Below are 21,205 nucleotides of genomic sequence, written 5' to 3' on the forward strand. Positions count from 1 at the left end.
TCTGGTATATTGACAGAGTTGTGCGTCCACCCACGGTTTGTTCAGCTGTACTGGGTCATCCTGGCTGCGCTCAATTTCTCTAGTCGCGTGCACAGGCTTCCCTTGTGGTGGCTTCGCCTGTTGTGGACCAGGGGCTCCATTGCTCTGTGACCTGTGGGATCCTCCTGGATCAGGGATCAAACCCGTGTCCTCTGCATTGGCAGGCGGATTCTTAACCATTGCACCACCGGGGAAGTCCCACCATCAGCGCAATTTTAGAACATTTTTATTCTCAAAAAAGATCCTATAACCCTTAACTTTCACTCCCCAAGCCTCCCTTTCTTCTCCCTACTGCCCAGCCCGAGGCAACCACTAATCTACTTTCTGTATCAATAGCTTCTTGTCTCTATCATCTGTTTCCTTGACTCTGACTTCAATTAATTAAGAACTCACAAGGGATAAAAGATAATTAATCAGGCTATTTCCTGCCCAAGGAGACAAATCTGGAAGAAAAAGACAGATATATGTTGAAAATAAAGGATAGAAAAGGTATGTATACAGATCCTGACAAAAGAAAGTAGATTTGGCCACAATGATCTCTGGACGAATAGAATTTAAGGGCTGAAGAGTTAGCAAGGACAAAGGGTATTTTATGATAAATATATATATATATATATATACACTCCATTAAGAAACTGTGAGTCATGAACTTTTCTGCACCTAGCATCATATTCCTGAAATAGTTTTAGTTGTTAACATGCTTTTTATTGCAAGGAACAGAAACCACAGCTTCAGCTGGCTTACATAATAAAGGGAATTGAGGGGAACTGCAGTGCTGATTCTAGCAGGAGATGAGCAGGAACAGAGTCTGCCTCACCAGCCTCCCCACATCCATGTGACTCCGGGAAGATCCCGTTCCTATCTTCGTCCTTAGTTGTCTCACCTGTTGGAGGCGATACCCTCGCCTTCCTGGGGCTGTTGGGAGGAGTGAATCATGGTTGTGTGCTGACCACGTACCAGGAGCTGTCCTAAGCACTTTATGTGCATTTCTTGTTGTTTAGTTGCTAAGTCGTGTCCGACTCTTTGGCGACCCCATGGACTGTAGCCCACCAGGCTCCTCTGTCCATGGGATTTTCCAGGCAACAATACTGGACTGTTTCTTCTCCAGGGGATCTTCCTGACCCAGGGATTGAACCTGCATCTCCTGCATTGGAGAAGGAAATGGCAACCCACTCCAGTATTCTTGCCTGGAAAATCCCATGGACGGAGGAGCCTGGCAGGCTACAGTCCATGGGGGTCGTAGAATCAGACACCACTGAGCGACTTTACTTCTCCTGCAGTGGTGGGCACGGGCAGGTGGTGAATCCCCTGAGCCACCAGGGCATTGACTCACTTAAATTCACAACTACCCTTTGAGGTAGGAGCTGACGTTAGTCTCCTCCTATGACTGTTGTCTCAGACCACCGCCTAGGAAGCAATGGGGCTGAGACTCAGAGCTAAGCTGTCTGTGCTTTTCCGACCTTAATTGAAACACAGTTTCCTAAAATACAGTGTCACAGTCCTGAAAGGCCCACCAGTGAAGCTCTGATGGGTTAATTCGATGTCAGGGCAGGAGCACAGGAAAACACAGGCTACCCTTACCCTTTCTGTCGGTGACTCACCCTCTGGCCGAGGAGAAGCTGGAGGTGAGGACAAGAAGGGACACCGTAGCAAGCCCCATCCCAGCCATGAGGTTTATTGTAAAAAACCCTAAGGTTAGAAGGAAGCCTGGCGTGCTGCAGTCTGTGGTGTCACCAAGAGTCAGACATGACTGAGCGACTGAACTGAAAGTTAGAGGTGTCCTCGGGGCCAAGGAGATAACTAACTTGGCACGAGGGTACTGAGAACAATAAACCTAAGCTGAAGCTGTGGGCAGCCCTTTCTCCTTCTTACCATCGTATTTGTCAACATAAAGCCAATTCCACAGTAAGGTGGGAGTCACTTAGAAGGGACCTGTAAGGGGCTGTGAGTGAAGGGTCAGTAGGACACCTGCACTGACCCTGGCCTGCCCGAGAGATGACCTCAGACGCCTCCCTCTCATACCATCCCCTAGAAAAAGTTAGACTTGCTGGATGAGGAGGAACAACCAGGCTGAGTAAACAGAAAACACACAGACCCTAAGGCAGGAGTGTGTTTGACACAGCCGAGGCACCAGGAGAAGGCAGTGGCTGAAGCACAGTGAACCAGGTGTCAGGAGATGACCCGAGAGGGGCCAGGCGTGCCTGCTGCTCTTATGGTTGAATGTCTCTATTGTGGTTTAACACATTCACCCTACAGCCGCAGGGGGCTGTAAGTCACGGTGAGCAAGTTAGCCCTGAATCCCTCCACCCATCCACCCAAATGATGCATACAGGATTCCCATTCTGGCACAGATGACTTCAGTTCAGTCTCTCAGTCCTGTCTGACTCTTTCCAACCCTGTGGACTGCAGCACTCCTTCACCAACTTCCCTGTCCTTCACCAACTCTGGGAGTTTACTCAAACTCATGTCCGTTGAGTCAGTGATGCCATCCAACCATTTCATCCTCTGTCGTCCCCTTCTCCTCCCGCCTTCAGTCTTTCCCAGCATCAGGGTCTTTTCCAATGAGTCAGTTCTTCACATCAGGTGGCCAAAGTATTGGAGTTTCAGCTTCAGCATCAGTCCTTCCAATGAATATTTAAGACTGATTTTTCTTTAGGATAGGCTGGTTGTATCTTCTTGCAGTCCAGAAACTCTCAAGAGTCTTCTCCAATACCACAGTTCAAAAGCATCAATTCTTCAGCACTCAGCTTACTCAACTCTCACATCCATACATGACTACTGGGAAAACCATAACCTTGACTAGACGGACCTTTGTTGGCAAAGTCATGTCTCTGCTTTTTAGTATGCTGTCTAGATTTGCCATAGCTTTTCTTCCAAGGAGCAAGTGTCTTTTAATTTCATGGCTGCTGTCACCAACTGCAGTGATTTTGGAGCCCAAGAAACTCAGGGTCCCTTTATTAGAAATGCCCCCAGAATTCCATGCCGTAGGGACTGATGGGTAGCAACCTAGGAAATTCATTTTAAAATGTCGTAGCTATATGAGGTAGCTAACAGAAACCCAGTTGTTGCTGTTTAGTTGCTAAGTTGTATTTGACTCTTTGTGACCCCATTGACTGTGGCATGCCAGGCTTCCCTGTCCTTTACTATCCTCCAGAGTTTGCTTAGACTCATGTCTGTTGAGTCAGTAATGTCATCCAACCATCTCATCCTCTGTCATCCCCTTCTCCTTCAATCTTTCCCAGCATCAGGGTCTTTTCCAATGAATCAGTTCTTCGCATCAGGGGGCCAAAGTATTGGAGTTTCAGCTTCAGCATCAGTCCTTCCAATGAATATTCAGAGTTGATATTAGACTGGTTTGATCGATCTCCAGGCAGTCTAAGGGACTCTCAAGAGTCTACTTCAGCATCTCAATTGGAAAACATCAGTTCTTTAATGCTCGACCTGACTACTGGAAAAACCATAGCTTTGACTATGGGCCTTTGTCGGCAAGGTGATGCCTCTGCTTTTTAATACGCTGTCTAGGTTTAGCTAGTAGTATTTTTATTTACTTTGTGGGATATAAGCTTTAAAAAAAAAATAGCCATCTTTTGTAAAGATGGTTTTTATTTATTCACTCCTTCCAAAAGGTTGAGGCATCCAATCTCACTGAAGACCGTGTATCTGAAGGAGGCCTGAGGGGGCTGGTGAAATGGTAGTAAGAGTGGAAGTAAGCTCTTCACGGGGGGCACCCCTGGGGGACCACACGGAGACCCGGCGATCCCGCGGTGCGCGCACCATATCAGGCTAACAAGACCTTGAAGCCTGACACCCGCCACTTTATGAAGGCCCGGCGAGTTCAGAACGGCGGTGTATCAGTGGCTTACTACGCATGCGCCGAGGGTGGGCGGGGGCGGGGGCGGGGCGCGGGGCGGGGGCGTGTGGGCGGGGCGTGGGCGGGGCGTGGGCGGGGCGCGCGGTCCGGCTTTCGCTCTCACTCTGCGCTGCCAACTCGTTGTCTGGTTTCTGGGCAGGTCCTGCCGGTGCGGGAGCGACACCGCGGTCCTGGCGCAGCGGCCGCCGCCGCCGCCGCCGCCCTCGCGGGCACAGACGTTTTCCACGCCAGGGAGGGGCTCGTCCCCCAGCCGCCGACTGGGCAATGTCCGCGGCGCGGCCGGGCCGCCGTCGCCGCCCGGGCCCCGGGCCCGCCCACCGGCTCCCGGGGCCGGCCGGTTGTCCCGCGCGGCCCGCGAGGAGCTGCGGCGCCGCCTGCTGGGCCTCATTGAGGGCCACCGCGTGGTCATCTTCAGCAAGACCTACTGTCCGCACAGCACGCGGGTAGGCGGGCAGGGCCCCGGACCCGCAGGGCGGCCCGCCCCGGCCTCGGCCCCGGCTCGTCCGATCCGCCCTCGGCTGGGCCGCGCGCTCCCGCCTGCGGCCTCCGACGGGCCGGCGGGCGAGCCGCGGTCCTGCCCCGGCCGAGAGGACAGGTCCTGAGGGGATAGTCCCCGGGGCCCCGTCCTGGGGGACTACGGCGGCGGGCGGCGGGACTCCTGCGGACCCCGCCGCGTGCCCCGGGCCGGCCGGAAGGCGGTTTAGGCCGGGCTGCAGGCGGGGCGCGAGCAGGAGCTGAGAGGCAGAGTGTGATGTTCTAGAGGACAAACCGTCGGTAGGACGGGGCTTGGCGACTTTGAACTCTGCTTCCGCGTCTGAGAGTTGAAACAACACATGAACGAGGCACAAGCCTAAGCTGTTGGGTTAGAGATGTGAAATTAGGATGTCCAGTCTTACTGTCAGGTGTACATTGATTTGCACGTTTTTCAGACAAGTGTGTGTGTCACACGTGCACCTTGCAGTTCTCTGGGAGACCACACTCCAAGCAGGAGCCTCCTGGTTCATCCTCCCCACTCCTCCCAGGGCAACCACTCACTGGCCAGAATCGCTTGCTTTTCCTTAACAGTTTTGCTGCCAAATGTATGTATCGCTAAACAATACTTTGCTCCTTTTGGCTTGTGTTGGTACTTTGTGTAAGTAGAGTCATGGATTTTTATATTCTGCATGTTTTTCCCAGCAGTTATATTTTAGAGATTGCTAGTTTCTGTAAGTGTGGTTTGTTAATTTTCATTGCTGTACTGTTCCTGAGGGTGACTCGTAAGCACAGTGTTATCAGCTCTGATGTTTCTGGTGTTTTGCTATCAAATACAATACGCTCAGCCTGTTCTTGCCACATCTCCCAGTGCATGCATACAAGACTTGCTTGAGAGTAGATGTTTTGAAGCTGAATTGCTAAGCCACAGAGGAGGCACAATTTTTTCCTTAGTTAGGTGATACCGAAATGTTTTTTCACAGTCATACCACTTGCCCTCTCACTGGTGTATTACGAGTTCCCACTGCCCTACATCCTTGCCAACAGTTGATACATTTAATTATTGCCATTCTGGTGTTTATGAGATGGAATTTCATTGTAGCCTGAGTTTTGCATTTTCTTGATGAACTTAACATCTTTACATGTGTTTATGGGTTATTTGAGTTTCCTCTTCTGGGAAACATTCAGGCATTTTGCTTATTTCTCTATTAGGTTATTTTTTTATACTAATTTTGTAGGCGTTCTTTATATATTGTTGATTCTAGTCCTTCGGTTCTATGTATTGGAAAATCTCCCACATTGGGTTTTTCTTTTTACTCTCTTTATGCGATGTTTTGGTTAACTGAAGTTTGGAAGTTTAACGTAGTGAATCTATCCCTGTTTTTCTTTTCTGGTTTGTGCTTTTTGTGCCTTATTTAAGAAGTCTTTCTACTCTGAGGCCACAAAGATATTCTCCTACATGGGCTGCTGGAAGTCTTCAGGTGTGCTTTTCACATCCCTCTTCTCTGTTGCACCTGAGCTTGAAGCTGAGGACGTGTGGGGTCCAGTTCCTTTTTTCCTTTATAACTTATCAGCTGTCCCTTTTCCTTTTTTGGAGAGTCCATTCTTTCCACTGTGGTTTGAATGCTCACCAATCACCTGTCAGATTCTCACATACGTGTTGGTTTATTTCCAACCTCTTGTCTTCTTTCTCTTCTCTTGTCTGCTTATTTAAGTTGTCCTTTGAAGCTTATAAAAGAGCCAAGCCATCAGAACTGTGCCTGGCCACTGCTATGTTGCTGGGGCCTAGAACAGTGTGAGGCAGGTAAGTGGGTTGAATGAATAAACCGCTTTACATCATTCTGGTCAAACCTTTGCTGACACAGAACATCTTAGAACAGATGCTTTTCTGTTCTGTGTGCATCACTGCTTCTAACAACATGGCCACTACTTTGAGTCCTGTTACATAATTGGACAGCTTTGATTAACAGAACTTTTTTCAGTTCAGTCCAGTCTCTCAGTTGTGTCCGACTCTTCGCGACCCCATGGACTGAAGCACGCCAGGCCTCCCTGTCCATCACCAACTCCTGGAGCTTACTCAGACTCATGCCCATCGAGTCGGTGATGCCATCCAGCCCTCTCATCCTCTGCCGTCCCCTCCACCTCCCGTCTCCAATCAGAACTTTTTAAGGGAGCTCAGATCCATCCGTCTGAAACATTTTGGCCGTGCCTATCACCCCAGTGCACAGAACTAGGACTCTGGCCTTTAGCTGGATGACAGATCTTCCAGTATTTTCCCTGAGCGCTTTTCTTTCCTGGCCAAGCTTTTCATGTGGTCGCATCATCTGTCTTTACACATGACCCTTCACCAAACGGGTTGTGCAGTAATTTGACCATGAATCACCCAAACTGGACACTGTATTCCACATACCTGTGGCCTTGCCTTTCAAGAACTCATGGCCTAAAGGAGCTGTAATCAACCTGTTCTCACGTACTGAAAGACACATGCGTGCGAGGCAGGTGCTGTGGGATTGAGAGGTAAAACAGCTGCATCCGTGGGGATCAGAGGAATTGAGCAAGTGATGTTTAAGCTGGTCCTGGAGAGAGAAGTTGGATGTAGGCAAGGTAGAGCATCACTAGTTGAGGAATCCTTGTGAGCGAAGGCAGCAGATGATAACATGAAAATAACTGGGCTGACTGTAGGCTGTCGGAAGGGGAATCAGGAGAGGGATGTGGAAGCAGGCCGGCCTTCAGCTCCTCAGTGGTACTGAGGCCTCTACGCGTGCGGCAGAGTGTGGCCCTGATGACGTCAGGCTGGAGGAGAGGAGTGACAGGGTCTGCCCTGGGACTGGAGTCCCACCAGGGAGGAGTGCGCTGAACGTGGGGGCAGCTGACCAGGCAGGAAGCTCCTGTGAGTCAGGCGACCTCATGGCCCAAACTAAAGAGTGAAAAACGTGCCCTGATTTTTTAATCCCTTCCCCAAATTAATTTCCAAGCCATGTTTTCCCCAGTCCTCAATTCACACTTTTGTGGATTGAAGACATATACTTGTTAGCTTTTCCCCCCATAATAAAACATGCATAGTATCATTTACTGTTGTAGCCATTTTAGGTTCGACGGCATTACGACCGCTCCTGTTTTGTGCCGCCATCACCACCACCCACCCACAGAGCTGTTTTCATCTTCCCCAGCTGACACTCTAACCTCATTAAACAGTAACTCTCCATCCCACCCCAGCCGCTGGCAACCACCACCTGCTTTCTGCCCTATGAATCTGACAGTATTTTTCATTTTCTGACTGGCTTATTTCAATCTGATGTCCTCAGAGTTCATCTATGCTATAGCATGGGTCAGGATTTCTTTCCTTTTTTTAATTTATTTTTTTATTGAAGGATAATTGCTTTACAGAATTTTGCTGTTTTCTGTCAAACCTCAACCTGAATCAGCCATAGGTCTGCATACATCCCCTCCCTTTTGAACCTCCCTCCCGTCTCCCTCCCCACCCCACCCCTCCAGGTTGATGCAGAGCCCCTGTTTGAGTTCCCTGAGACATGCAGCACGTCCCGTTGGCTCTCTGGTTTACACACGGTGCTGTAAGCCTCCACGCCACTCTGGCCGCGCACCGCGCCCTCTGCTCCCTCCCCCCACGCCCACAGTCCTCCACAGTTCAAGTCTGCCTCTCCATTGCTGCCCTGCAGATAAATCCTTCAGTCCCATTTTTCTGGATTCTGTATATATGCATTAGAATATGATATTTGTCTTTCTCTTTCTGACTTACTTCACTCTGTATGATAGGTTCTAGGTTCATCCAACTCATTAAAACAGAGTCAAATGCATTCCTTTCTATGACTGAGTAATACAGCTTCTTCACCCATTCATCTGTGGATGGACATCTGGGTTGCTTCCGTGGTCTCGCTGTTGTAAATAGTGCTGCAGTGAACAATGGGATACATGTATCTCTTTCAATTTTGGTTTCCTTGGGGTATATGCCTAGGAGAGGGATTGCTGGGTTGTATGGTGGTTTTATTCCTAGTTTTTTAAGGAATCTCCATACCATCTTCCACAGGGGTTTGCATTCCCACCAACAGTGCCAAGAGCATTCCCTTTTCTCCATGCCCTCTCCAGCATTTATTGTTTGTAGACTTTTTAATGATGGCCATTTTGACTGGTGTGAGGTGATATCTCATTGTGGTTTTGATTTGCATTTCTCTAATAATGAGCAGTGTTGAGCATCTTTTCATGTGCTTGTTAGCCATCTGTATGTCTTCTTTGGAGAAATGTCTGCTTAGGTCTTTTTCCCAGTTTTTGATTGGGTTGTTTGTTTTCCTGGTATTGAGTTGTATGAGCTGATTGTATATTTTGGAAATTAATCCTTTGTCAGTTGTTTCATTTGCTATTATTTTCTCTCATTCTGAGGGTTGTCTTTTTACCTTGCTTATAGTTTCCTTTACTGTGCAAAGCTTTTAAGTGTAATCAGGTCCCATTTGTTTACTCTTGTTTTTATTTCCAGTACTCTAGGAGGTGGGTCATAGAGAATCTTGCTTTGATTTATGTCATTGAGTGTTCTGCCTATGTTTTCCTCTAAGAGTTTTATACTTTCTCATCTTACATTTAGGTCTTTAATCCATTTTGAGTTTATCTTTGTGTGTGGTGTTAGGAAGTGTTCTGATTGTGTTCTTTTACACATAGCTGTCCAGTTCTCCCAGCACCATTTACTGAAGAGGCGTCTTGGCCCCATTGTATAGTGCTGCCTCCTTTGTAAAAAATAAGGTGCCCACAGGCTCATGGCTTTACTTCTGGGCTTTCTATCTTGTTCCATTGGTCTATATTTCTGTTTTTGTGCCAGTACCATACTGTCTTGATGATTGTAGCTTTGTAGTATAATCTGCAGTCAGGAAGGTTGATTCCTCCAGCTCCATTCTTTTTTCTCAAAACTGCTTTGGCTATTTGCAGTCTTTTGTGGTTCCACATGAATTATGAATTTTTTTGTTCTAGTTCTGTGAAAAATGTCATTGGTAATTTGGTAGAGATCACATTGAATTTGTAGATTGTATTTGGTAGTATAGTCACTTTCACAATATTGATTCTTCCTACCCAGGAACATGGGATATCTCTCCATCTGTTTATGTCATCTTTGATTTATTTCATTAGTGTCTTATAATTTTCTGTGTACAGTTCTTTTGTTTCCTTCAGTAAGTTTATTCCTACATATTTAATTCTTTTGGTTGCAGTGGTGAATGGGATTGATTCCTTATTTTTCTCTTTCTGATTTTTCATTGTTAGTATATAGAAATGCAAGTGATTTCTGTGTATTGATTTTGTATCCTGAAACTTTGCTAAATTCACTGGTTCAGTTCAGTTCAGTTCAGTTGTTCAGTCACATCCAACTCTTTGTGACCCCATGGAATGTTGCATGCCAGGCCTCCCTGTCCGTCACCAACTCCCGGAGCTTGCTCAAACTCATGTCCGTTGAATCAGGGATGCCATCCAGCTGTCTCATCCTCTGTTGTCCCTTCTGTCCCTTACCTCCTCCCTCCCTTGCATGAGGCTGCGCACTCTTCACTGATGTCCTCAGCTCTGCAAGGCCTGCCAGCTCGAGTCTGCTGTTGAGACACCATAGTGGAATTTTGACTGTAGGTATTGCACTTTTCCATGATTGCTGAATACCCAGTTGGTTCCTGTCTGTAATTCCTGTCTTTTTATTGGTGTTTCCGCCGGGTGAGACGTTGCCATCATGCTTCTCCATGTATCTCCTGAAGTATAGTTTTCTTAAGCTCCTTGAACGTATTTACACAGGTGACTTTGCCTATTCATCATACTGTCCGGGACCTCTCAGAGGCAGCTTCTCTTGCCTTCTTTCTTCTTGTGTGTGGATCCACTGTCCTGTTTCTTTGTGTGTCTGGTCATTTTTTTGTTGAAACCAGGGCATTTCTGGTAATGCATTATAGCCACTCTAGACACTGCAGCCGTCCTTCTCTGTGGCCAGTTTTTGCTTGTTTATCTCTTATGGATTATTTTCAAGAAGTCTGTCTCCACTCCTCAGAGGTGTGGCCTTGGGTCTGTGCAGCCACCCTGGGTGACAGGCGTTCGCTGGCTGTGTGTGTTACACTGTCTGACTCTCTCAGCTCATGCCTGGAAGTTACACTCCTCTGTTTATGGGCCAGATGCTCTGCTTTCCTGACAGTGCCCCGGGGTGTAAACTGTTCTGTGTTGTTGTTCAGTCGCTCCGACTCTGTGACCCCACGGACGGCAGCATGCCAGGCTTCCCTGTCCTTCATCATCTCCCAGAGCTTGCTCAAACTCATATCCATTGAGTCAGGGATGCCGTCCAACCATCTTGTCCTCTGTTGTCCCCTTCTCCACCTCCTCTCATCTTTCCAGTGAGTCGGCTCTTCATACCAGGCAGCCATCAGCCGGGGCCCCTCTGCAGCGGTCGTTGCTGAGCACATTTGCAGTTTGTTCTTACCCTGGCAGGGCCGTTCTCCGACGTCGCCTCCTGGCTCTCTGCTGCCAAGAGGGAGCCACCAGCATCCTCTGCCTCGGTCACCAGCATCTCCACTGTCTCAGCTGTACCTGTAGGCGTGAACTGCCCCACAGTCCATGTCAGAGGGCCAGTTTCTTAGCGTGGAGCTCAGCGGTCTCCAATCTTGTGGTTTCCCCCTTGCCCCAAGCGGCCTCTGAGACCTTGCTTCAGAGCTGGGGTGCAGACCCACTTCCCTTGGGACAGCCTGCTTTATGAGCGGCTCTAGTAGGGCGGTAGCCTCCAGTCTCCTTGGCTTGCCTCTCCCAGCCCGGAGCCCTGCCCAGCGTGATCAGGGCCCTGCTGATTTCACCTGGGACAGAAGCTCTGAGCTATGAATGAGGTGGTGCAGCAGGGGGAGCTTTCCCTTGCTGCCACACTCACCAGCAATACAGCCTCTGCCACTCGGACCTGAGCGATAGAAATGGCAACGGCCCGCCTTGGGGCGGCTGGGACCCCCGAGAGCAGGGCGCCTCGTCGCCTCGGCCGCGGCCACCTGCAGTGGCGCCTTTGTCATGCTCTGGGGCGGAAGACGGGTCCCTGAGGCTCCCCGCTCTTACTGACGTTTAGTAGATTCTCTTGAATACGCGTCGCCTCATTTGCTGTGTGCCCTCAACTTCCAGAGATTTCAGTGGCCCTTTTTAATCAGCTCTCACCAGCCGTGGACATCTGCCAAGGGCAGACGGGCCAAGACCCTCGCGCCTCCGTCCTGGAGCCGGAGCCCCTCGGCTTCCCCTCGAGGGCTGAGGTCACCGAAGGGCTGGAGTCCTGCTGACGGCGGGCTCTGATTGACCTCGGCGGCGGCAATTGGAGAACTCTTAGGAGGTGACTGAGAATTTCCCGTGGGAGGTCTTGCTGGCTCAGGATATCCCCTGAGGGGGACTGGAAAGAGGAGCCCACTCCATGCAGAGCGCTGTGGAGACCTATTCCCCAACCGGATGGATGGGGACTAGGCGTGGGGTGGGAAGAGGCTGCAGGAGGGGGTCTGAAACTCTCCGTAGTCACGGACAAGCTCCTGGTGACGCCCCCCCTGCTGGCCCCCTGTCCGAGTGGCAGGGCCCAGGGCTCTGTGTTCAGGCAGCTGGCGAACGGTGACAGGGCAGGCATGCGCCTCCCCTCCCGGCAGGCAGGGAGGGTGTCCTGCTCATCGTTGCATGTTGAGTTTGTGAAACAATGGATGAGCCATCCTAGGTATGTGACGGTTGAATGGTTTAATGACTGTTGAAAGAAAACAGAGAGGAAAAGGCATGTGGACACAGGTGGATTTGGTGTGGGGCAGGCTCCGTGTGAGGTGTCCCGGGGTCACCCAGCTGGAGAAATGCTGCTTGTCTTGAGTCCCAAAAAAGAGGTTTGAGAGAAAGGTACAGATTTGGGAGTGAGACAGCAGGTTGTGAAAGAAGGGAAGAGGCGGGCTGAGGTCATTCTGGGAAGGCGCTCTGAGAACAGAAAACATGGACTGGGGCCCGCATCCCTGCAGGGCGTGTTTGAACGTCCCTGATGCTTTGCCACACTTCGTAGCTGTGTCTGGTCTCTGCGAGAGGAGAACGCAGGTGCATTTTCGTTACAGGTGAAAGAACTCTTTTCTTCTCTGGGAGTTGACTGTAACATCTTGGAACTTGATCAAGTTGGTAAGTAGAACGGTTCCTGCCTGTTGTTTGTAATCAGCACCCACGAGATTGAGTTCTTTCCTTGTATTGCCTTGTTCAGTTCAGTTTGCTCCCGTCTCTTTGGGTTCGATGAGCTGATTTCATCTACCCCCAACCCCACAGGAGATGAACCTGTATGTGGAAATGCTTTGTGTGGGTTTTTTGCGTACATTGTCTGCATTTGAGGAGGGAGTGGAAGGCAGCCATGTAAGGAGTGCTGGCGGTCCTCGGGTGTGTCTGCCCGCTGTCCGGCGGCCTAGAGGGCGCTGCACCAGGACGAGGCGGGTCTGCCTGTCTGCTGAGCACAGCCCCGGGAGGGCTGGCACGCCAGGGTTCCCGCTTTCCTGCTTCTGAATCCCATGCACTCTCCACGGGTGTGCGCGGAGAGCAGAAAGCCCAGTGTCTGCCGTCACGAGACTTCACCCCTCTCTTTAGCCCGGTTGCTTTAACAAGTGAAATGCTCTCGAATCTTTGAGACTTTGCTGGAGTTTACCACACGGGGAGCCTGAAGGACCAAGGGCCCAGTTCAGTTTTTAGGAATGGTGGGTATGTCTTGGACTGTGAGCATAAAGATTGTTTCAAATGTGATTGTTGGATATATTTTCTGTGTTACCACCATTAGAGCATATATTGTGTTTGTTCTTTAAAGACGATTCTTATCTGTCTCTGCCTGGCCAGTGGCTTATAGATCAGATTCTGATTTGAAGGTGTTCATTTTAAAAGGAGTCAGGAGTCTGCTCTTTATTCTGTAGGGTTCCCTTTGAACCCCTGAGTCGTCGCCTCGTGAAGCTGGCAACGTGCATGTGGGCATCTGAGTGCCACAGCACTAAAGCTCAGCTCGCAGAGCCTCGGAACCTTTGTGGGGTCTTACGTCTTGCATCTTTTCTTTCTTAGATGAGGGGGCCAGTGTCCAGGAGGTTCTGTCGGAGATCACCAACCAGAGGACGGTGCCCAGTATCTTTGTGAATAAAGTGCATGTGGGCGGCTGTGACCACACTTTCCAGGTAACATAGTGCCATGTGTTTCTGGAGGCTGTCTGTCCAAATTTGAAGAAAACATTTAAAAGAGGTGGAAATGGGTTTTACAAATCTGTTCATTTGTGTCTTTTGGAACTTGTGATATTGAAAGCTTCCTTGGTGGCTCACACAGTAAAGAATCTGCCTGCAATGTGGAAGACCCGAGTTCGATCCCTGGGTCAGGAAGATCCCCTGGAGGAGGAAATGGCAACCCACTCCAGTATTCCGTCCTGGGAAGTCCCGTGGACAGAGAAGCCTGGTGGGCTACAGTCTATGGGGTCCCAAAGAGTCAGACATGACTGAGCGACTAAGCACGATAGGATGATTACCAGATAATCATGATTACTTTAAGAGAAATTAACTTTTCTACCGATTCAAACTTTGAACGCTGAGAAGGAGAAGGTTTCGAGTGCGGTTGGAGGACAGAGGGTGGGCTGGCCTGCTCTCTCCTCCAAATGGGGACAGACGAGGCCTCCTCCTGCCTCGGGGTTCAGGGAAACGAGGTCAGCACTGGCAGTCTAGCCCAGGAGCACAGCTCTCCCACCAAGGCTGCTGGCCCTGCGAGCTTTGAGAAGCTCTGTTTGGTTCCTGGAATGCAGAAATGAACAGGAATCATTTGGTTACGTAGAGATAGATAAAAATTGATATGTAATAATAAGGACCTTATTTTAACTAGCTATTTGCTTTTATGAAAACTCTGCTCTTAGATCCTTTATATATGTATACAAGTGGTAATCATCAGTGGTGATGGACTGAATACTTAGGTTTAGATTCAATTAAAAATTATATTTTGGGGACTTCACCGGTGGTACTTTGGATAAGAACCTGCCTGCCAGTGCAGGGGACACAGGTTTGATCCTTGTCCAGAAAGATCCCACATGCCGCGGAGCAACCAAGCCTGTGAGCCACATCTACCGGGCCCCAGCACCTACAGCCCGTGCTCCCCAACAAGAGGAGCCACTGCAGTGAGGAGCCCACGCTGCGCAGTTCGAGAGCAGCCCCTGGTCACCGCAGCTCGAGAGCAGCCCCTGGTCACCACAGTTAGAGAGCAGCCCCTGGTCACCGCAGCTCGAGAGCAGCCCCTGGTCACCACAGCTCGAGAGCAGCCCCTGGTCACCACAGTTAGAGAGCAGCCCCTGGTCACCACAGCTCGAGAGCAGCCCCGCAGCCCCTGGTCACCGCAGCTCGAGAGCAGCCCCTGGTCACCGCAGTTAGAGAGCAGCCCCTGGTCACCACAGTTAGAGAGCAGCCCCTGGTCACCGCAGCTCGAGAGCAGCCCCTGGTCACCGCAGTTAGAGAGCAGCCCCTGGTCACCGCAGTTAGAGAGCAGCCCCTGGTCACCGCAGTTACCGCAGCTAGAGAGCAGCCCCTGGTCACCGCAGTTCGAGAGCAGCCCCTGGTCACCGCAGTTCGAGAGCAGCCCCTGGTCACCGCAGCTCGAGAGCAGCCCCTGGTCACCGCAGTTCGAGAGCAGCCCCTGGTCACCGCAGCTCGAGAGCAGCCCCTGGTCACCGCAGTTCGAGAGCAGCCCCTGGTCACCGCAGCTCGAGAGCAGCCCCTGGTCACCACAGCTGGAGGGAGCCTGCACAGCAACGAAGACTCGGCATAGCCAAGAGGAAATAAAGTGATGTTTAAAGAGCTTCATCGGAGAAGGCAATGGCACCCCACTCCAGTACTCTTGCCTGGATAATCCTATGGACGGAGGAGCCTGGAAGGCTGCAGTCCATGGGGTCGCTGAGGGTCGGACACGACTGAGCGACTTCACTTTCACTTTTCACTTTCATGCATTGGAGAAGGAAATGGCAACCCACTCCAGTGTTCTTGCCTGGAGAATCCCGGGGACGGGGGAGCCTGGTGGGCTTCTGTCTTTGGGGTCACACAGAGTCGGACACGACTGAAGTGACTTAGCAAGCAAGCAAAAGAGCTTCATACACTTAGAAAGCATTATACTTTTGTGGGTTGTCTACATCACATGTTTATCTGGGGTCAGCATCAGTTCCCAGTAATCGCCTGCTTCATCCGTCCTGGAAGCAGGCACCGTTGCTGTGGCCTCCGACACCTTCGGAGGTGCTGGGCTTGGCAGTGCCCACTGGGAAAGTGCATCACGGGGTGTGGGGGTGCCCTGGACTGCAGAGACGCCGGGTCTCCTCGGAGACTGAAAGCCCTGCCCTGGGCGGCAGCTCTGTGTGAGGTGGGCCCCCCTAAGAGCACCCGAGGGCAGGGGGCTGCCGGCCAGGGCCACGCGGCCTCGCCGAGTCTGTGGTCCTGCGGCACTTGTGTGGCACTCGCAGGAGGAGCCGGCTCGGGGGCCAGCGTGATGACTGAGCAGCCGACCTCACACAGACAGAACTGCTGTTCAGTCTCACGTGGAGCCTCCGAACTTGTCCACGCTGCTTCTGGCCACAGGAAGGGCCATGTGGACAACACGTTGTGCCTCCGGGTCAGCCCTGACCTTTCCCAACAGACGAAACAGAAGGCTCGTGTTGTACAGGAAGTTGCAAGATTTAGGTCAGCTTATGAAAAATCAGGAAAAAACCCACAGTGCATGTCCCGCCGATGATGCGTGAGCACTGTTTTCAGAGAAGACTAGCGCAGGTGGACGCTGGCAGAGGATGCCGCTCCCGGTCTTACATCAGGCTCGTGCGCTCACCCCTCACCAGCCATCCGCAGAGCAAAGTGCTGGTCGAAAGGAAAATCGTTTCAATCAGAAAAGCTGGCATCTGGGGAGAAGGGGACCCACGTCCCAGAACCAGCTTGCAGGATTCTGCTTGGCCATGAACATTTTTAAAGGGAAAAGAGGGAATGACCCCAGTCAATCGCTAAGGTGGGAGGTCAGCGTCTCCGCCGTCTCCGTCGCGTGCAGGCCCGCTGGCCCCTCCAGTCCTACTCGGCACTCCATAGTGCCCTCTTGGGTCACCTGCACGCTTGCTGCGGGGAGAGTGTGCTCGAGGGTCGCTCCTCGTTAATGACTCCGTTCTTCATGCTTTTTTTACACATTTTAACCCAGGAAGGGAGTCCACCGCTTAGCAAGGTGTGTGTACCTCCAGTAGAGCAGAAGTCAGGGGCCAGGTTAAGTGTCACCAGTGAGCTCATCTTTATGGTTAAGGTCTGAGGAGAACAGAGGTGAGCCAGCAGAAAGGCCCAAGAGAGCTGCTTGCAGAGCGAGCTTGTCTGACGTGGGACAAGGCCTGACCTCCCCACCATCTGACATGTGCCTCACTGCTGGGTGATAACCAGTGTGTTTATCTGCTGTGGCGTCGGCCTGACTAGCTGGGCCCAACCGAACACCCTCCAGATAAACTCACAGTCCAGCTTACCTGCACTGCAGGTTAACTGTCCCTGAAGCTTTCATGGGAGCCGTGTGTGCTGAGTCAGCGCGGTCGTGCCGTGTTGTCCTTTGACTCCCCCAGGCGCATCAGAGCGGTTTGTTGCAGCAGCTCCTCCAGCAGGGCCCGGCGTATGACTACGACCTCATCGTCATTGGTGGGGGCTCCGGGGGCCTGGCGTGTGCTCAGGTGAGAAGAAGCAACCCCGCGGGTGGCCCTCCCGGCGATCGCCACAAGCCTCCCTCTGCCCTCGATCGTAGGCCGCTCCAGTCTGCGCTGCTGGCGTGGCGTGGCTGGGTTAACAAAGAGGGCAGACTGTGTTTCGTCGCAGACATGGTCTCGTCCTTCAGGGGAAGGTCGGGAGAATGACGAGGGCTCCGTGTGTCTTTGTTCACAGGAAGCCGCCGTCCTGGGGAGGAAGGTCATGGTGCTGGACTTCGTGGTCCCGTCCCCCCGCGGCACGTCCTGGGGTGAGTGGCTCTCCTGCTGTCATCGGGGGGCTTGTTCTCTTTGGTTCTCATCGGTCTGCCTCGGTCCTCACCACAGCCCCAGAGGGTAACCCGCCTGCCTCGGGCTGAGGACACCGTCCCCGGTCCTGTGTTAACAAGAGGAGATGGCAGAGAGATAACACGACAATGATTAAGGAGGATTTTGCGAAGGGAAATTCCATGCCCCAAGTGTTCCGCCGCGTCTGCCAGCATAACTGCACCCACACGGGGGTGTTTCACATGGCCATGGTCTCGGAGCGGGCTATGTCGCGTCACGCTTGCCTAGGTTGGCCGTGACGCTTTTGTGTTTCTGCATCGATTTTATATATGACCCCTGGATGCAGGAAGGTCAGCTGAGTGACGTGTGCTCGCCCCAAGCCCGTTTGGTGCACACTTGTTCTCCTCCTCTTGCCGCCTCCCCATCCCGGGCACAGCTCTCCCTCCTGGGTGCTGGGGGGATGCGCTCTCGGAGGGCACCGATGTGAGTGTCTGTCTCACCCCTTGTTGGTGAGAGTCCAGGCAGCTGGCAGCGGGTGGTACTGGCCCAGAGGAGTCAGGGTTGCGCAGGGAAAGGCTGGAGGCCGGCCCTGCCTGGCCTCAGTGCAGCGTGTACCCGGTTAGCCTGACCCCGTTCTGACTACCTTGTGGTTGGGACTCAGGTAGAAGTCTTGGATTCTGTACACAGGAAACTGTTCAAATGCAAGTTGGAATTTGCTCGTTCCCAGGCCTCCTGCAGGGACCCTTGGTCAGCAAGTTTGACCCTCGGTCACCATAACACAAATCATTTTGTGTTATGGTGTGTGATGGTGACCCCACAGTCGTCAAGTCTGTTATTTCCACGTTTAATAGCACCTACTCTGCATGTGTGTAAGCCACGTGAACACACACACATGGGCACGCAGCATCACAGCTGTGGCTCTCTCACTCAGGTCTCGGCGGCACCTGTGTGAATGTTGGCTGTGTCCCGAAGAAGCTGATGCACCAGGCCGCGCTGCTGGGGCAGGCGCTGACTGACTCCAGGAAGTTCGGCTGGGAGTACAGTCAGCAAGGTGAGTGGTGCGCGGAACTGTCCAGACTGGGAGGGAGGAAGGAGCAATCGGCGTCTTAGAAGTGCTTGCTCTTCGTGTTTCTGTCGTTGACTTTTACGGTAGTTTAATAACACTCGTCAGGAGGTCACATGTGCCAGCTGGACCCGGGATTCCAAGACAGTCAGTGCGGATCTGCTGTCAGGGCCCTTAGGGCTGGGGAAGCGTTGTTGCAGCCCTGGCCATCCCAGATGCATGGCGGAGTGTGTGGGAGCTTTCAGGGCAAGAGTCGGGACTCGAGTCTAAGGAGATCGCTGACTTGGGTGGAACGCGCGCAGGCTGGGTGGGGCCGGGTGGAGTGACGCTCACGTTGGCCTGGAGGTGGTCCAGGGGCCGCTGAGCGCCTGTGAGAAGGCAGAGGAGTGTGGCAGGCCTGGGACACACAGAGCTGCGAGTGGGGAGGTGAGAGCGGACGAGGTTGGGAAGCTGTTGAGAAGGGTGTGCAGAACTTCTGCACCAGCAGCAATAACTCACAGCAAACAGAATCGTGGAAATCACAGCACATAACGGATGGTGGGAATCACAGCCAAAATGATGCATGGACTCGGGAGACACTCCACTAGGGGTGTGCAAAGCACACAAGGAGGCATGAGAGCGTAACAAAACTATGCTCCGGTTTTGGAGGAAATGCTTACACATTGTGAAGACATCTCAGAGTTATTTCGTAAAGTTTATTTAAAGTCCAAAGAAAATGTCAGATTTTTTTTTCTTTTTGGAACTGGACAGATTCTTCTCAAGTTCGTACTGAAAAGTAAATGTGTGAGGGTAGCTGTGCCACTTTGAGGAAACCAGAGGAGCGACTTTTCCATCTGAATTTAAGATGCTGTTGCTGCTTGTCACATGACCGAGCAGATGCGTGACACAGTCGAGCAGGTCCTTCCGTGGACCTGCCACGTCAGGGCACTGGGGACCTGCTCCCGACGCTGCAGGTCTGGGGGGGTGGTCCCCAGGAGCCGTGTATCTCAGCCTGCTTCTAGGGGTGCTGATGTGCAGGCATGTTGTGGAACTTTGAGAATGTCTTTTACACAAACCAGAAGCAAAGGTCCCTGGGGCCATGAGACGCACGGTTCTCTGAGGCCCGGGAGCCTGGCCTGTCTGGAGAGAGGGGCCGACAGAGGATGTGAGCCCAGCAGAGAGCTAGTCAGTGGTGGTCGCAACCCTAGGATCAGGAGCGTGGGTCACCAGACTGACTGTTTGGACCACACAGTCTTAGACCTGTTGTCCTGTTGCTGAGGTTGTGGGAAGGGTGACGTGATGTCTGGGCCATAATCACTGATGTCGCCCAAGTCCCCACGCAGTGACCTCTGTCCTCCCCTGTGCTCTGGGGTCCCTCAGCCTGCTGGGCGGGTCCCTGAGTGCACTGGAGGGTCAGGGTCCAAATGGGGCCGAGGGGGAGCCCCCAGTCGGCCGGGTTTGTGGTTGGGGGGTCTCACCCAGCTTGACAGGACCCTGGACCAGTGTTTCCCTGGGGAGCATCAGGAGATGGGGTGAATCCAGGAAATGAGCCCCACCTGGCAGGCCCAGGAGTAAGGAGAAGCCTTGATTCCACCAGCCTCAGCCTGGCTTCAGCAGGAAGTGGGCGAGCTCTGGTCTTGGCTCTGGTGTTCACTGTCACAGCCCTGCCCGCGGGGGACCTGTGTCCCTCCTGTAGATCCTGGAGGCCGGCCGTGGGAGGGCTGTTTCCCACCCCACTCCGTGGATTTTCATCATGTTCAGAACTCTGCTTTCTACATATTTGTAATATGAAAGAAGCTGTGTGTGTTAGTTGCTCAGTCGTGTCTGACTCTTTGCAGCCCCATGGACTGTAGCCTGCCAGGCTCCTCTGTCTATGGCATTCTCCAGGCAAGAACACTGTGGAGTGGGTTGCCATTCCATCTCCAGGGGACCTTCCCGACCCAGGGATCGAACCCCGGTCTCCTGCATTGCAGGCAGATGCTTTACCGTCTGAGCCACCAGGGAAGCCACGGTGGCTGTAACTGGCATAAAAAGACTTCTTGCTAATTATCTTCTGTTCAGTTCTGGATCCTTAACGCGATGGGCACGCGTGTGCCATGTGTGACTTCACGGTGGCCATGCAGCCTCTCACTCCCGCTTGCCCCGGTCTCTCCCCAGTGAGGCACAGCTGGGCCACCATGACGGAGGCCATCCAGAGCCACGTCGGCTCACTGAGCTGGGGCCACCGGCTGGCCCTGCGGGAGAAGGCAGTGACCTACGTCAACTCTTACGGGGAGTTTGTGGAGCACCACAAAGTCAAGGTCAGTCGGGCCTTCGGCCCCATTGGTTGCCCCCTCACTTCTGCCTGCGCCTGCGTGAGCCCAGCCTCCGTGGCCCATGTTGGGGCTGCAAACAGTGTGTGAGCATCCTGGCGTCCGCTCAGTCTGGTACTAGATGAAAAGTGAGGTTTGCTTTGCTTTTTTCAAGGCAACCAATGAGAAAGGACAGGAGGCGTTTTATACTGCTGCAAAGTTTGTCATCGCGACGGGAGGGAGGCCGCGCTACCTGGGAGTCGAGGGAGACAAAGAGCACTGCATCACCAGGTGGGTTGCGAGGCCGTCTGCCCGTAGGCTGCGCTCACGCCCTGTCTCATCTCACAAGAGGTCCGCACTGACGGCAGGTGCAGGGGCACGCAGGGCCGAGCCAGGAGCAGTGCGCCTCCAGGCCTCCAGGCAGGAGGGCGAGCCTGGGCTTCGGTCCACACTTGCTGCAGCCCAGAGCGAAGCAGCAAATGCCGTTAGCTTCAGGGTTTCGTGTCTGTGTGACAGTG

At 52.4% G+C, this 21,205-nt stretch overlaps 1 protein-coding gene across 1 annotated transcript in view; it reads left to right on the forward strand.

The window, feature by feature from the left end:
- Positions 1 to 3,018: 3,018 nt before the first annotated feature.
- TXNRD3 (thioredoxin reductase 3) overlaps positions 3,019 to 21,205 on the forward strand; it is a 34,612-nt gene continuing 16,425 nt past the window's right edge. Inside the window, exons 1-9 of the mRNA XM_088831983.1 lie at positions 3,019 to 3,023; positions 3,864 to 4,353; positions 12,448 to 12,508; positions 13,421 to 13,530; positions 16,953 to 17,057; positions 17,266 to 17,338; positions 18,286 to 18,405; positions 20,554 to 20,696; positions 20,863 to 20,978. Of these exons, the coding sequence (XP_088688109.1) occupies positions 3,019 to 3,023; positions 3,864 to 4,353; positions 12,448 to 12,508; positions 13,421 to 13,530; positions 16,953 to 17,057; positions 17,266 to 17,338; positions 18,286 to 18,405; positions 20,554 to 20,696; positions 20,863 to 20,978 (1,223 nt within the window). The remainder of the gene's footprint in view (positions 3,024 to 3,863; positions 4,354 to 12,447; positions 12,509 to 13,420; positions 13,531 to 16,952; positions 17,058 to 17,265; positions 17,339 to 18,285; positions 18,406 to 20,553; positions 20,697 to 20,862; positions 20,979 to 21,205) is intronic.

The sequence above is a fragment of the Moschus berezovskii genome, chromosome 24 (genome assembly GCF_049115385.1).
Source record: "Moschus berezovskii isolate FMDL1 chromosome 24, NW_MosBer_1.0, whole genome shotgun sequence".
In the NCBI taxonomy this organism is placed as follows: Eukaryota; Metazoa; Chordata; class Mammalia; order Artiodactyla; family Moschidae; genus Moschus; species Moschus berezovskii.